General features: G+C 34.5%; 1 protein-coding gene across 1 annotated transcript in view; it reads left to right on the top strand.

The window, feature by feature from the left end:
* The window catches only part of LOC145694826 (dynein beta chain, ciliary-like), a 614922-nt gene that overhangs the window by 125899 nt on the left and 472503 nt on the right, over positions 1-16520 (top strand). Inside the window, exons 8-10 of the mRNA XM_081771484.1 lie at positions 6100-6232; positions 11464-11748; positions 16092-16202. Coding sequence (XP_081627610.1) covers positions 6100-6232; positions 11464-11748; positions 16092-16202 — 529 coding nt within the window. The remainder of the gene's footprint in view (positions 1-6099; positions 6233-11463; positions 11749-16091; positions 16203-16520) is intronic.

Genomic DNA, 16520 nt, shown 5'->3' with positions numbered 1-16520 from the left:
TTCCCTGTTTTTAATTATTAAAGATATATTTTGCAAACGAACAAATACGTGGACGTTTCGAATTAGGTACAAAAATATGAAAACTGTTCTTGTGATGTATAATTACAATATTCTAAAAAAGTTATATTTCTGGGATAAAAGTCTGTAGGTCTATAGCAATTTACCATGTTAAATTCAAATCTGAAATCAGAATTTCGCTATCAGGTTTACTTTCTCAGTCATATAGGATGTTACATAAGTACACGACTCATGTTCTTAAAAAAATGAAAATGGAACAGTAACTAAGACGTTACTGGTTTAGCCTGTAGCATGTTTTCTAGTAGGTGTGTCTCTTGTCTCTACTGACACATCATCAGTAGCCTTCTGACATGCTGAGTTATGTTTCTTTCATTGCCCATTCATGAAACTACGAATTTTAATTAAAAAAGAAGTAACAGTCAGTTTAAATCTCATAATCAAATTGAATTCATTGGAAGAACATAACACTAGTGGAAAATCCTGTTAACCTCTGAAAAGTTAACCTGATAGTGATACCAGAAATTACATTTGAAATTTCCTTTCCTTATTATACGCTTTGTTAAAACGGCACCATTCACATTTCCCTATCATGTCCGTGAAACGGAAAGTTTGAGGGAAAAAATAAGGCTTTTGGTAGAAAAAATCCTTTTTTTTCTATTTTGGGTCCCGTCCGGAACACCCTGTGTTAACACACAGATCTCAAAATAAACTGAAAAATACTAAATTGTGTACGAAACGTGTGTACAAAATTTCAAGCTTCTATCTTGAATAGTGAGGATGGAAAAAACAAATTACCAATCAGCTAAGAACATCCCCATAGTGGCCCAGATGACTCAAAAAGATTCGGATGTAATATAAAAATTTTCTGAGACATCCTAGGGTCGTTTTACACTTCATTCTCATCAGAATATAACTGTCTTTCAAACGGTACCATTCATATGTTTCCGTCATCTATCTGATCCGGGAAAAATTGAAAAAGATGCCATTTTTGTTAAAATATTCCTTTTTTTTAGCATTTCTGGAACCCTCCCCCCTGTGTTAAGACACAGATCTCAAAATCAACTGAAAAATGTTAAGGGCATAGTGAATATGTCTACAAAATTTAAAGCTTCTATTTAGAACAGTAAGGTATATATATATATATTAACACATGTGCTAAGAATATCCCCACAATACACCAAATTCCCGCATAAACGGGAAATTTTCTAAGACATCCCTATTTATCCTAGGATCATGGTTCGTACCTCATTCTCTTCACAATGGAAAGTACTTTCTTACGTTACCAATCACATGTCTTCATCATGTATATGAGGCGGGAAAATCTCGATAAAGGGATTTATTAAAATATCCCTTTTTAAAACCTTTTTACCCGTTTGAACACAACTTGGGGCACCGCAGAGATATGAAATATATCTGTAGAATACTAAGGAGTACACTGAATGTATGTGCAAAATATCAATCTTCTAGGTGCAAAAGTAAGCCCGCCAAAAAATAATATGCCCACAGTACCATAAATTCCCGTTTAAAACAAGATCTCAGGTAAAAATTTCCTGAGACATCCTTATTTATACTAGCATTATGGTTCGTACCTCATTCTCTTCAGAATAGAACAGCCTTTGAAACGGCGCAATTCGCATGTCTCCGTCGAGAATCTGAGCGGGAAAATCGAGAAAAAAGGAAGTTTTGTTATAGGTGCAAAAGTAAGTACCTCAAAAAATAGTAAAAATAGGCCTAACAAAAAATTCTTTAGTTTTAAGTTATGACGTATCACACCCTATGTTTCGACCCAGAAAGACGTAAAACCATACGTAACGTGTTCTAGAACGCTTCCACTCTAGAAAAAAAGCTTTATTAGTACTTTTTAAATCGAATAATAAAAATACAATATATATATAAGGGTTAATGCCGTCCTACTGTTTTTAACCTTCAATTTATTTCCTGCTCAATAATAGGCATACCCGTGTTTTGTCAATATTTACTTCAATATCACGAAATGGGGGCTTTTGGCCCGATACTCTAACAAAAACATCACAATTACGTGACCATGTGTGACTTTAGTAGATACTCTACTATTGGTATGTGCAGGACAAGGGCGCCGTTTTCTGTGTAACTTTGGAGGGCCCTATGAAAGATATGCATTAGTGGAAAGGAAAAATGAATGACCATGTACTGTAGAAATAGGAGAACCTGTTTCAACTTAGCAATTTGGCCTCCTCGTTAGAGGGCCATTTCAACTTTGGGGGTCCCAGACCACTAAACCCCCCAGGATCGGCGCCCTTGGTGCAGGAGTAACAACTTATGCGAGCTATATGAAGTTTTCTAAATAATCAACCTTCACCTAATAAGAATATTCAGTATTAATAATAATAAAAGTAATAATAATAATACTAATAATAATAATAATAATAATAATAATAATAATAATAATAATAATAATAATAATAATAATAATAATAAAAGCGGTTCGGAGTTCAGGCATACATCTGATATATTTAATGAGAACCAAGCAGCCAGCACCAATTTTGCTTTAAAGCTGAAATTATTTTCGAAATCATACGTACTTATATGTAAATTGGTAGCATGAGTCACTTGCATGCACTCGTCACGAATTACTGGTGTGTCAATACTATGATTTTTGTCAAGTTATTTTTTTTCAGTCCTTGGAAATGAATCACAAGCAAGTAAGATCCCTTTCAGCATACAGTATGTACTGTAGTTAACCTAAATATTTGTTCACTCCTTTGTGGGTTTGTGCAGGAAACGAGTTCCTTCTGAGAATCCCTTATGTCTTTGTCTCTTTTCTTGTTGCTATTTTTGAATTGCTAACGGTAATGTTTCTTAATAACTACATACTTCCACTACCTAACACAGTAATATCTTATTTTAATATACACTTACCTCCGTTTTTCTTAGCAGTTCTCTCCAGCACTAGACAAACGAACACACACAATAACAAGTCAGAATTCGCTGCACAACAACACGAAAACGAGTCGAGCATGCGCAGTAAGTGCTGGAGACTAGCTTCAAACAAAACACGACAGGTAACGCTCACATCAAGAAGAAATGCATCAGTACCGATGCAAAAATCTGCATCAATTGAGTAATCTTAAACCACAATGCATTTATGTGTCTCAAATGACCCATTTTTTATTTTCGATCGTTCTCTAGAGTTGAAAATGCTGTGCATCAGTGACAAAAACGAAATTTATACATATTAACGCGCCATTTGATGCACGTAAATGTTTCATATTTCCTATGATGCACTTGTAGTTCTGTGTGTGGTCAGAAGTGTTAATTATTCCGTCATGAATGGATGTAATGTCATTCTCCTGATACTGCAGAAACTTGTACAGACATGAATGATTGCATTTTGAAGATGAAACTTTTGAATACAGTAGTTTCAGATTCTTTGTTCTAATCCGCTCCGATTCTTTGGAAACGGTTCTTTTACTGAGACTTGTAAATTTTTTCAATGACCTAAATATTTTTAGTTACTAAAATATTCAAAACGTCTTAAACAAATTAAAGTCAAAGTTTTCGAAATTTTCTAACTAAAAATTTAAAACAAAAAATTTAATCAATATTTTCAAAGTATAAAATTTTTTATTGAGTGCAAAACTTAAACTAAAAGTTTTCAACCAAAATTTTTTAAACTAAAAATTCGGTGAGTACAAAAGTTTTCAGAAAATCATTAAGTGTAAAATAATTCAAATCAAAATATTTAAAGCAGAATTTTCAATCTAAAAAAAATCAACCAAAAAATTTAGAACGAAATATTTCAAATTAGAAAAGTTCTCAGTGAGTGCTAAATTTTGAAACAAAATTATTCAGTGAGTGAGTTTTCACTTTAAAAGTTTTCAAACTATAAAACATTAAAACAAAATATTTCAAACTGAAAACGTTTTCATTTAGTGCTGAAGGTTTCAAAGATCTTCGTTTTCACTGAATTTCTTTTTCAGTGAGGCCAAAGAGTTTTCAAATTAAAATATTAAATGCGACATTCAAACTAAAATTTTAACAAAAATTTAAAACTAAATAAGTGCAACAAATTTTCAAACTTTTTTTTCAGTGAGTGCAAGAAGGTTTCAAATTAGAGTATCTAAAACAAAATTTTCATACTAAAAAATCGATGAGTGAAAGCATTTTCAAACAAAAATTTTGTAATTTCAACTTTTCAGCAATAGCAGCTTTGAATCGTGATTACAAATCCAACGGTTCAAACTATGAACAAGAATCAACAAACCATTTTTGAATTATTCAACTTCCACCAATGAACTTAGGCTATAAGTTGTGACTACAAATTTTAAAATTAAAAGTGTGATCAAGGATCAACCAATCAGGTTTCACGAAAGATTTATTTTCACCAATAACTTTAGACTATGATTTACGTTTACAAAGTTTAAGGTTAAAAGTGTGAAATTGTTGTTGTATATAAATTGGACTTAATTATTACCTACAATGTTGCAAGTTCTAATTTTAAAAGTTTTACTTTGGAAGCATAAAATATTTGATGTTGAAACAGAAAAAGAATAAGACTATTAAAATTTATCAACGTTTTGTTCATAAGTTGAATGACCCAAATTTACAAAGGTCTAGGGAATATTTATCAATTTTTATTTTTTGACAATTTCCAGATTTATTGTAAGTGAGCCATTACCAGTATATTCCTGTCAAATTTTAAGATAGTGTGCACCAGTGGAACACTATCTTATGAAAGAAAATTAGGTCCCGTACTCTTCCGTATGGTAATAGGATATAAAGAAATGTGGGATAATATCAGAATCTACCAAATTTGAATTTTGGAATTTTTTTTATCATACAAAGGATCAACGTCGGCCATACAAGTTTTCAAAAGCATATACCCAACTCCTGGATAACACTGATCCAATACTTTTTTTTTTGGACAATTTCGAAATTTAGGAATGGAGAAATGTAACCCTTAAGAGATTTTAGAAGCGTCTCACAGTATTCATCGTTGGATAATGAAGAAGAGAGAAGAACTGAAGTTCCATGTTAAGGAGATAAAGATGCGCGGTGGATGTGTGGAGTAAAAGAATTAAGAACAAAAGGATCCGGCAAACAGTAGAGGTGAGGCCAGCAATAGAAAACCTGCAAGAAAGTATACTTATAGGTGTGAACATGTAAGGAGACTACCTTCGGAATACGTAACTTACCCAATAGTTGTTATAAAACTGAATGTGAAAGGAGTGCGAAGCTGACCAAAGAAGAAGTGAGGAGATTATGTGAAGAAAGATATGGTGCAGTATGATATCATAGTATGTATGATAAAAGCTAGAAACAGGTGGAGGACAGCGACTGGAAAAACCGATCAGTGGTAACGGGAAAAAGGTTTAGAAGAAGAAGTCGCGTTACAATTACGCGTTTATTTAGATTTATTAATTCTATGAATGACAAGTACTTTGATATGTTTAAAGAAAAAGACAGCTTACTTCGGGAGTGAATTGTAAATTATATTCGTAACAAAATGACAACAGATAGATTATCAGGTGTGCTAAAAACGTTTAAGTGTACAATATGAGTAAGTCATTAAGGAGCATGAATGTACATTATAAATGAATCGCGATGGCTCTGTGGTAGAGAGTTTAATTCTGGTTCGTGGGGGTCTTTGGTTCGATTCTGATCTGAGTGGGTTTTCTCGGAGTTCTTCCGTTTCCTTCTACTTTTTCATCCCACAATTTCATTGATAACTATTATTACACTCTGCCTTAGCTTCAGAGCATTATTGTGGGAAGTTAAACTTTAAAAAATCAATTATATACCTAGGTAGAATGTCTCCATTAACCATAAGCAACCAATATAAAGAATAATTCACCGCTCTGATGATAATTTCTTTTTAATGCAAAGATTATAATCTCAGAAATGTAGAACGCAATTATAACTTCCCCTCCTGAGCAGAAGAATAAAAAATCTAGCTAACCACGTTATTTTACAAATTGCGTTTAATTACTTATGTTATTATATGGCTATTTAAAATCGTACATCTCGGTACAGTAAGGGAAGTAGAAGCTCTCTGTGTTGTAGGCTGTTAGAATAACATAAATTAATACTTTTTCTCCATAGGCAAGCTTACGAAGAGTGTCGAGATAATATGGCTAGTTACTTCGTAGATACTGAATATAGACCATGGAGCTTTCATCCAAAATTAGCGTTTGAACATTTTAATATATATGTTAAACGAATTGAAATGTTAAAGGTGAGATCTTATTTATTTCACTAAAACCTAATGATAAGTACAATTTTTTCACTGTCAAATCATGCATGCTATTCTAAGTTTAACAACTTCCATAGGTAACGAATTTTCTTACAAGCGAGTTTGATTTCACATTTTGAAACGAACGGTAATCTTCCAAACTACGCAAATTCAATACAGAAACCGGAAATGCTAAAGAGATAAATTCAGATGTAAAACCTGTACTTTGAACGATAAATTCATATAAGAACATTTTTCCCTATCTCTTACAATTACTATTACTTCACGGAAATCATTACTGAAACCGGAAGTTATATTAGTTTTTACTATTTCCGGCTCCAGTAGAAGAATAAGACTGAGATAAAATCTATTCTTGAGATCCTGACTCCATGTCAAGTAATCGTCTGCCGCTTTCTATTATGGTTTTCATTCCATGGGACTCAATATTGGAACCGGAAGTGATGGTAGATTTCTACTAGTTAGAGTTGAAATAATGAAATAAAACATAAATTGCATTACTGAATTCATATAAGAAAACTGATTCTTGTTATTATCATTTTTATTAATATGGTGACCAATGTTGAAACCGGAAATAACGATTTTTCACCACTTCCGGATTATGAAAAGAAGATAACACTGTTGAGGCGCTGAATCTATATATATATAAAACATAGCTTGATATCTTTTACCATTGTTGTTGTTGTATGGAGATCAATATTAAAACCGAAAGTGGTAGATTTCTACTACTTCCGGTTGCAATATAAAAATTGAATCAGAGATTGAACCTATTCTTGTTGCACTGAATACATATAAGAAAACCGCTTCTAGTAATCTATTACCATCTTTACTATGACAAGCACTGTTGAAATCCATATTTCCACTACTTCCGATGTGAATAAAGTGATAAATGTCGAGAAGAGAATCGAATCGGTGAGTGGAAAAAGAAGAACATTCCAAAAACAAAGGATAACATTCCACGATAACAATTTCTCTATAACTAAATATCCAATCCCATTACGTTTTTGGAACTTTGGGAAATGAAAGGTCTTAGCATACGCTACAAATCTCCCATACAAATATTTTTTATATAAGCAATGGTATTTCAAGTGAGCAGTTTTAATTTTCGTTTTTCAAAAGTCACGTGTTGGGGTATGTTTTCCTTTTCCATTCACTGATTCAATCTTAGGATGCTGAATCCATATAAAAAATTCATTTCATGTTATCTCTTGCGATATTTGCTCTATGGACATCAGTATTGAAACTGGAAGTGGTGGTTGTTTCTACAACATATTGGTTTATTAGAAATATAAAGATGGAGATAGATTCTATCCTTAGGACTCTCAATCAATCCCAAGAAACCGCTTCTTGTTACGTTAACGTTTTTGCTCTGATGCCTGTCGAACGGCCCGACATTGCTAGCGCACAGCATAGTTTGGAAGTCTATATAGACAATTATTAATTGTAAAAATGTTTTACAGTAGAGTTTCAAATATCCGGTACAATGTACTGGAAGGGCAGGCTGGATAACAAAAAAGCTGGATAGACCGGAATTTTGTAATTTTCATTTTCTGCCCTTCCCATACCATTAGAAACACATATATTTTTAATACCTAAACCCGCTCTTATTAAAATTTTCTGATCTATTAGTACTTTATAAATCTTTGTTATATGCTGTAATATATGTTTTAGAAAGTTATGAAAGAATAAGGAAGTCCAAGAACTATAATTTCACATTTATGATACGTTTTATAATGTCTAAATTAATTGCAGGAAACAAAAAAATTATGTACACTGTACACACTTTCATACAATTTTAATATAGACAAAACATTAACGTATAACGTAGGCTTTTTTTTTTAAAAAAAAAAGATTCAAACTTGTTTCACTTTTCATTGATAAATGATTACACAAATGTGAAAATGTAGGCCTAAGAAAGAGGAACAAAAGAGGGAAATTTACAGCTTTTAGTTTTTAAAAATTTTCTTGATAGATGACCGTTTCTTCTTATCAAATTCGAATTTTTTATGAAGACATTAAAAGTAAGGTTTATCGTAAATAAAAATTATTTCTCATGCTATTATTTACATATCTTTTGAACCTAGTCGAATAATTGAGACTACTGTATAAAGAATTATAATAAATTAATGCATATTATAATACAATCATATTTAAGTGTTTGTGATTAAGAATGACTTGCCAGTTCTTTACCAATTAAAAAAAATTCTGAATCATAGGAGAAAAAATTAACTTTGGTCACCTAATATATGCATAGAGTTTTCTGCAAAAGTACAACATACATTATTAGAGAGAAAGACAAGGCATTGTAGTCTTCAGAGCATAGAAGTAAATTGAACGGATGTTCAGCAAATTGCGATATGTTTTTTCTGTGACTGTCATCTATTAACGTTATTTTACTTACATCATACTTACATACGAGGGCTAGTCAAGAAAGACTTGGACTGATTTTTTTTCTAGGCAATTATATTATTACTCAGCAACAGGCACATGATCCTTTTCAAAGTAGTCCCCGCCCATTTGAATGCACTTTTTCATTCGAGTCTTCCAGTCCTCAAACACGTGTCGCAGGCCATTCTTTGAGAGGTCCTTCAAAACCGCCTCCGATGCCTTCAGAACCTCGGAATTATCGGAGAAGCGGCGTCCACGCAGTCTGGATTTTAGGGCAGGGAATAGAAAAAAGTCGCACGGCGCGGTAGGCTTCTCCACCATCCTCAAACCTTTGCAACAGCTCCCTGCAAGTCTCCACTCGAACGGCCTTCTGCTCTGGTGTCAGGAGTCGCGGAATCCATCGCGCTCACACTCGGCTCATGTGGAGGTGGTCATGCAAAATTTTGAAGGCACTGCCATGAGATATGCGTAGTGCGGCTGCCAGATCGTCGATATTGATGCGGCGATCTTCTCTAACAATGACTGCTGCCGTGTTAATGTTCACCTCAGTAACAGCTGACGCTGATACACCTGGTCCACCAGCTTTCGTGATTGTCATTCGGCCCTCTTTAAACTCTTTGAACCACCAGAACACGGTACTTCGTGGCAGAGCGTCATCTTTGTAGGCTGCTCTCAACATTCCTAGCGTTTCTGTTGCACTTTTCCCCAGGCGATAGCAGAACCGTATAGCTGCAAATTGTTCATCTCGTAATGACTCCATTTCTTCTACAGGCGACTTCTAGAGGCGGCGCAGAACATCACCTGCAATAAAAAGTCGTGGTTATCAAACATGCAATGATTCCTTAACAACATTTTATATATATGCACAGCAAGACCCACCCTACTTGTATGCCAAACTATGAAGCTCCAGCGTTAACAGAACTGCCGGGAAAAAAATCAGTCCAAGTCTTTCTTGATTTGCCCTCGTATTTTATTTACATTTTTCTTATATCTACAAAAAATTATCAGAAAGCAAGCAGCAGAAGAAAACAAGCACCGAAGTTTACAGAAACGGTATGAAATTAGGCAAAAATTAAATTATCAATGATACATAAGATTCATCATTTTTAATACTTCCCAACGAATCGGTTTTCTTTGATCACCGCTCTACACAAACAAGGCATTAATGCGACAAGTATGTGAAGCATTGATTGAGGAATGTTGTTCCACTCTTCCTGCAGCGGGTCAATTTCTCGGCAGTATTTATGCCTTTCTTCCTCCTACGTGTTTGGAGATCTATAATATGCAGATAAGGGATTTGGATGAGCTTGTCAAGGAGTAGAACATAACAATCCACTGGAACTATAACTGTGCATTAGATGTCTTATGTTTCGGGTTATTATCCTGCTTAGAAAGACATCCACAACTATCAGAATATCTCGTACAAGTCAGCATGGTATTTTCCACAATGGTAATATATACTTACAGGGTTCCTACTCGTAAGGGAAGTCAGAGAAATCTCAGGGAAAATGGTGCAGGTCAGGAAAGATCAGGGAAAAAGACTGAAAATGAGGGAAAGTCAGGGAAATTTTATAAAATATATTTTTTCTAACATTAATTGTACAGCAATTTCAGCTTAGTCAACTATTATATGGGACGTTGCTCATATTTTTATGGGATGTAAGTGGAATGTACGTATCAGCATTGATTACTATTTGTCTCCATAGAGTAAATGTTCTGACATATAAATATTTACCGTTATTTATTCCTTATTTATATGTCATCATCTGATACCTGTCGAAAGTCATGGAATTTCCTGCTAAAAGTCAGGGGAAAGTCAGGGAGAAGTCAAGGAAATAGATTTCTCCAGATCAGTAGGAACCCTAACTTAGATACAATCTATCTCCTAATTCTGTGATGCGTCGACATACCCTTAGCTGAAAAGGACCATAACTTTTCCCGTGAAGTGCTTCATGGTCGATATCTGTTATTTAAGGTCGAAAGCTAAGTAGTTGGTCGTCGAACCTATTTGATAAAGTCGCTCCCGAAACAGGACTTTGTTCTAAGTTTGATCAAATAAAGTTAGGCCACGTCGAATCGTCCACCAAAAGCCTATGCAACTCGAACTCTACGATTCGCTATATAAATGTAAGGTTTCTTGACATGGCGACTGCAGGAGCCGACAGCTGATTCGTACAGACGATGAAGGGCCTCTAGTGGTCAATATTTTTTCGACGATTTCGATCACTGTGAGATGAGTGCCACACCTGGATATGGGAAAAATGTTATGATCACCAAATGTACCAGTGCATCGTGGACGGTCGCTTGAAATGTTATTCATATCTCCGTGTTCCAGCTTTGACCTCTTCAAAAACTCCGCCAACATTACTTGAAAACGCCAAATGCTGAACAAGCTTAAGATTTGTCCCATTTTGTTCTCGAACTTCTTGAAGGAGTCTCTGTTGTTCCAAAGCGTAGACGTTCTCGCACCTTAACCATATTTCTAAAAATACAAAATGATTATTTAAGAATTTTCCAAACGCAAAACCAGTTAGAAAACTACAGAAAAGACCTAAAAGAAGAACCAGTATTACTCGTGCGAAATTATGCGCAAATTCAAAAGAAATTTCAAAAACACATTTTGTTTCATCTATTCCCAAGTTGCTTTGTAGTAAAATGCACATAGCTAACCCAATTTCTTAAACATTTCAACACGAATGATGCGCTCTAAAATTAGCTATACTATAAAAATAGAATGTTAATCTATTTTAGGGTGGTATTGTAATTATGGAGTAAAGATCTGTCAATTTTATGATTAGATGTGCTAACTTTCGAATTGATATTTACAGGGAATAGCTGAGACAGGTCTGGAGTTTGAAAAACTGGAAAAAGTGGATCTTGCTGGTCTAAAGGGAAGAACGCTCAGCACAAGAGTTATACAACTAAATACTGAATTCAACGATATGTTTCAGAAGTTTGCTGCTATGACCTATGACCCTGCAGATACATATGATGATACATTTATGGAAGAATATAAAGAGTTCGAAGATGCCATACTTGACTACGATAGGAGATTAGCATCAATATTTGGCATAGGATTTGAAGAATGTACAAATTTAGAGAGCTTATTTAAGGTCAGTCTATTTGCTATGCAGCGGATATTTCGTTCGCTATACCATCTAGTTATAGCTCCTCTGTTATATCAATCTAATATTTATAGTATCATTACTCGTAATATTATTTGTTGATATATGTAATTCTTGTTCCGATTCATGACTCAAAAATCAGTAGATTCATATGTTTTTCGTATAGATTGCTATATATTAATATTTAGTAAATTTTTGAATCAGTATTTCATGAGTAACTTAAAATATTATAAAACACTGAATTTCAGTTCGATTCTGATATTTCAGAATTCATACTGTTACATACATATATATTGTGTTTAATGCTTAAACAATTTCTTCGAAATCTTGTAGCTAGGCGAAGTCAAGCATTGTCGGGTTTGGACCGAAGAAAGATGGGCGACCATTTGTACTCATCAAATCCCTAACAGCGCAAGATGTGCTAGACATGTGCCATTTAGGTGTCCCAGCTACTTTTTAGGTATCCGACACTTGGTACATATGGTATTCATGTTCTAAGTATGTACTTCAGCTACCTAAAGTTTTAGGTGTTTGTTACACCTAAATGATATTTGCGACTATGTACCACAAATGTAGCATTTATATACCTGGCTCAGTTTCGCACTGTGATAGTCATATGTTTTTATGTCGTCACTGGGACATATATCTTTCATGTTCGAGGTACTTCCTTTAGGTGCATACTTTCTCAGATACTTATGACACATAATTGATATCTGCAGCGACGCACGAATGACAGCAGCTTTTTGCATTTGTTCATGCGCTGTAACATGCAACGGTTTCTCGCGCTTTCTGCTTCATTTTCTGTCTTTCTAGTACGCAATCGCTTAGAAAAAAAGAAGCAACAAATGCATCAAATTTGGGAGATGAATTTAGAAGAAAGAAATGACCTAATTGATGAATAAAAATTACGATGAATCTTTCATACATATGTGAACAGTTAATTATTTACGTAGTTAGGAATAAAGAATTGTAATTTTTAGATCCCAACTGTCGCCGATCATTTGTACCTGAATATGGAAGAACGATGAAATAAAATAAAGAGAAGCGCGTCATTTTGTTCTAAAATTACATGGCGAGCGGATTTTATCTAATATCAAATGGTTATCGTCGAATATACAGGGTTACAAGAGCACTCTGATTAGGGCCATTCCACGCGAAAGTGAGCCTGAATACAAATTTTCGAAAACTGTCAAAACCAATGCATATTTACGTATATATGAAGTAAATAGAACGAAATTTACTTTTTCACAAAGAAAAACTTATTTATACTTAGAATTCACGTAAAATCTTATGTCTAAGTTGTGAATTTGTAACATGTCAGCTGCGAGGAAATTTTTTATTCTTGTTATCGGCAACATTTTACGGTATATTGTGCATGTTAGGCTGAAGTAACTTCAAGCTATTCAAGATGCTTCTTTTTGCTACAAGCTGCAGTTGAAAAAGTGTTTACAGGATAAAAATTGTTTATAATATCATAAAAGATATAAACGTCAACTTGAGTGTCCTGCCCGTGACAGAAAACTACCAAAAGTTATTGTACTGAATTACTAAATTTGAGAATGTGGCTCGTACTTAGTAGAAATTACAATTTGCACGTGTACTTCACATTTACCAAATTTTGGACTAATGCTAATAATATATTTCGATTTATTTCAATTTGAAAACTTGTCCTGTCCGTGACAGTGGGCATGTCACTGGTGGGATAGTTTGTGTACATTTGTTATTCATGATAGAAAATGATTCCATGTGTACTAAAATAAACTTTTCTAAGTATGAACATTATTTACTTAAATAGAGGATTATCTATTACTGTCAGTATGATGTTTTAACTTAAAATAAGTGGCATATAAATATTATCATTAGCGTTACCTTTTTGTTCGTTTCAAGGGAGAAGTGGATGGGATTGGAGTACGTACAAAAAGGCCAGTATGGAACTTTGTGAAACCAAAGAAAGTAATTGTAGAATGTGCTGCTGATTTCGCAGCAGCTTTAAGCTATTCGTTTCAAAATATATCTGTTTTACTACTATCATCAGCAGAAATTGAAAAAAAAGACGCTTTGAATAAAAGACGGGAAAATGCTCTTGTCAATTGAATGTCTTCAATCAAAACAGTTTTTTCCTGCAATTTGACAGCGAAAATTTGGTAGTTCGTCGAACTTTTAAATCAGAGCTTCATCCGTGTAAAATCTTTAAATTTCTAACATACTTTTATTCAGATTCTGAAAATGATGATTCCGAAAGCCATAAAGCTATCCTGAGGGACGACTTAGGTGTGCATGTTAACATGGCTTGTGTTAGACCAGCAGTTGAAGATATAACACAAGGAACATTTTTGTTGATGGAATTTCTCTCTTGAGGACAGAAAAAGAAAACATAGACATGCAACTATCGCACAAAGCCCAGTGGAAGAGGACAAAGAAGTCTAGGAAATTCGTATGAAGATCGTAAGCGATTGCGGTAAAATTTTCAAGACTGTTGAAGATGTGTCTTATGTACATTTCGATCAAATAATACCTATGATACCAGCAGTGCTGTGCCCCGGGGGGGGGGGGAAGGGGCGAGCAGGGTGACGGCCCCGGGCGTCAAAGTAATGGGGCGCAAAATTCAGGAGGAAAAAATAAAAGATATATATAAAATGGGAGGAAAAAAGTATTAAAAGTGCTCAAAATCAAGGAAAAGCAGGGGTTATTTTTGAAAATTTTTTTACGCGTCGCGCCAACCATGGTGACGCTTTGCGGTTGGTCTGTCAACGTCACTCATGTTTACGGGGCGCCGTCGCGACGTGTCGTATACTCTCGCCCCGGGCGCTGATTTCCCACGCCACGGGCACTTGATACTAGCACCTATTTTATATACTGTTAAGACAGTGTTTTGTACGAATTTCCCTACAAAGTGGGTATAAATGGGCAAATAAAACCATTTCCTAAAGTGTAGGTGGTGAGAAATAAGTGTACGACATATTATTATTTTTATGTGATAAAAGCGAGCCTTAAGTAAAGTAAATAGAATTATTTCTGTACAATGCTATAACAGAACAGCAGAAATCGACTTATTTTCGATTTTATTTCATTTTTGAAATCATTCTTATTGAGATTGTGTGTTGATTCACACGGTGTCCTGTCCGTGACAACCATATGTCCTGCCCGTGGCACAGAAAAGTTTAGTTTATTTATCAATATAAATATTTGACAAATTTCTCTTATGTGAAGTTTGTTAAAAAATTTCATCATTTATACATTTCGGTTTAAATAAAAACATTTTGAGCTAAGAATTCACAGAGTTTTGTAACATTCACTTAGTGTGTCAAAAGTCACTTCTCTTTTTTGTCCCCGCCCGTGACAGACGTTTAGGGATTAATATTTTCTACTCTAAACAGAAAAAAATACTGAAAACATCAGCTACATATACTCCTAAGTCTGTACTGCTCATATATCATACAATTAGCAGAATTTATGTTGTACTTTTAGAAATATACAACTTTAAAACATCAAAAATATAGTGTAAATGTCCTGCCCGTGACGATAGGATGGCCCATTAGTCACTTAAAAAAAAAAAAAAAACGTTTTATCCCTCTACAAGCGACGTTTCCTTCATCGCTTTCGTGGCCAAGTTGGAAGAGCACACAACTAGTGATCAAAGGTTTGGTGGTTCGCGCCCACCCTGTGGTACATTGTTTTTACTTGTTTAAAGTATTGTTTAGACTCACCTTAATGTAAACACATTACACATATAGGCGATTTAACATATTTTGGGGGAGACAAATATCAATTAGGTGTAAAAAGCATCTAAAAGTGTAGGTAGCTGAATTACATACTTAGCACATGAATATCATATGAGCCAAGTGTCGGGCACCTAAATAGTAGCTGGGACACCTAAATGGCACATGCCTAGCACATCTTGGGCTGCTAGGGTTCAAGATTATACATCTAACTATCATGGCGACTCACACTCTTATATATATCGTAAACATTTCCATGACAACGGCTAACATCACCATAGCAACGCACAAACAAATATATCGATCAATCTACAGATATTGCTCACATTATATTCTTCTTCTTCTTCTATTTTGTGGCAAGTGCTTAAGCTCTGAAAATGCTTGAGCACTGCTACTCTGATTACTATTGAAATTTACAACATACAACATTGTCGTTGTAGTGTTCCCAACTCAACCAACCTATTAACTAAAAATGAAGTTATGTTTTTAAGTGGCATTACGTCAGGTTATTAAACGCATACCTCAATCTATGTCTTAATTTATAAGAACATGAGAGTTATGCAGATGCATATGATTGACGTATTAAGACGTTGATATTTCATTTTATTCTAGATAGTCCAAATTGGTGGTACATTAATAGAAAGACCAATCGTGAAAGCTGAAATCGATCACAATTATAGACGAATTCTTGAGTTATTTGACCAGGAGTTAGCCATGGCGAAGGTAAGTGGAATTCCATTACGATCTTAATACGATACGATCTTAATTTTCCAGTAAATGAATATATTCGAAATAAATCTCATATTTAGTGAACCGTGTACTCGAATGAAGCCAGGCTAATGAAAATATACTCGTTTTAGTAAAACCTATTTTAAGCAATTGGCAGAAGTCGTCCCGTATTAATCGCGAGATAAAGTGATCTTTAATTGTTTGCATGTTGGATAATCTCATCTCACTTACTCCTGTTTAGATTTAGGTGTTAACCGTACGCAGTGGCGTATTTAGAGGGGGGGCTTCCGGGCTTAAGCCCCCCGAAATCTT

Source organism: Thermobia domestica, chromosome 9 (assembly GCF_964235325.1).
Source record: "Thermobia domestica chromosome 9, izTheDome1.hap1.1, whole genome shotgun sequence".
Taxonomy (NCBI): Eukaryota; Metazoa; Arthropoda; class Insecta; order Zygentoma; family Lepismatidae; genus Thermobia; species Thermobia domestica.
The sequence above is the reverse complement of the archived record's forward strand: the minus strand, read 5'-3'. Positions and strand labels throughout refer to the sequence as shown.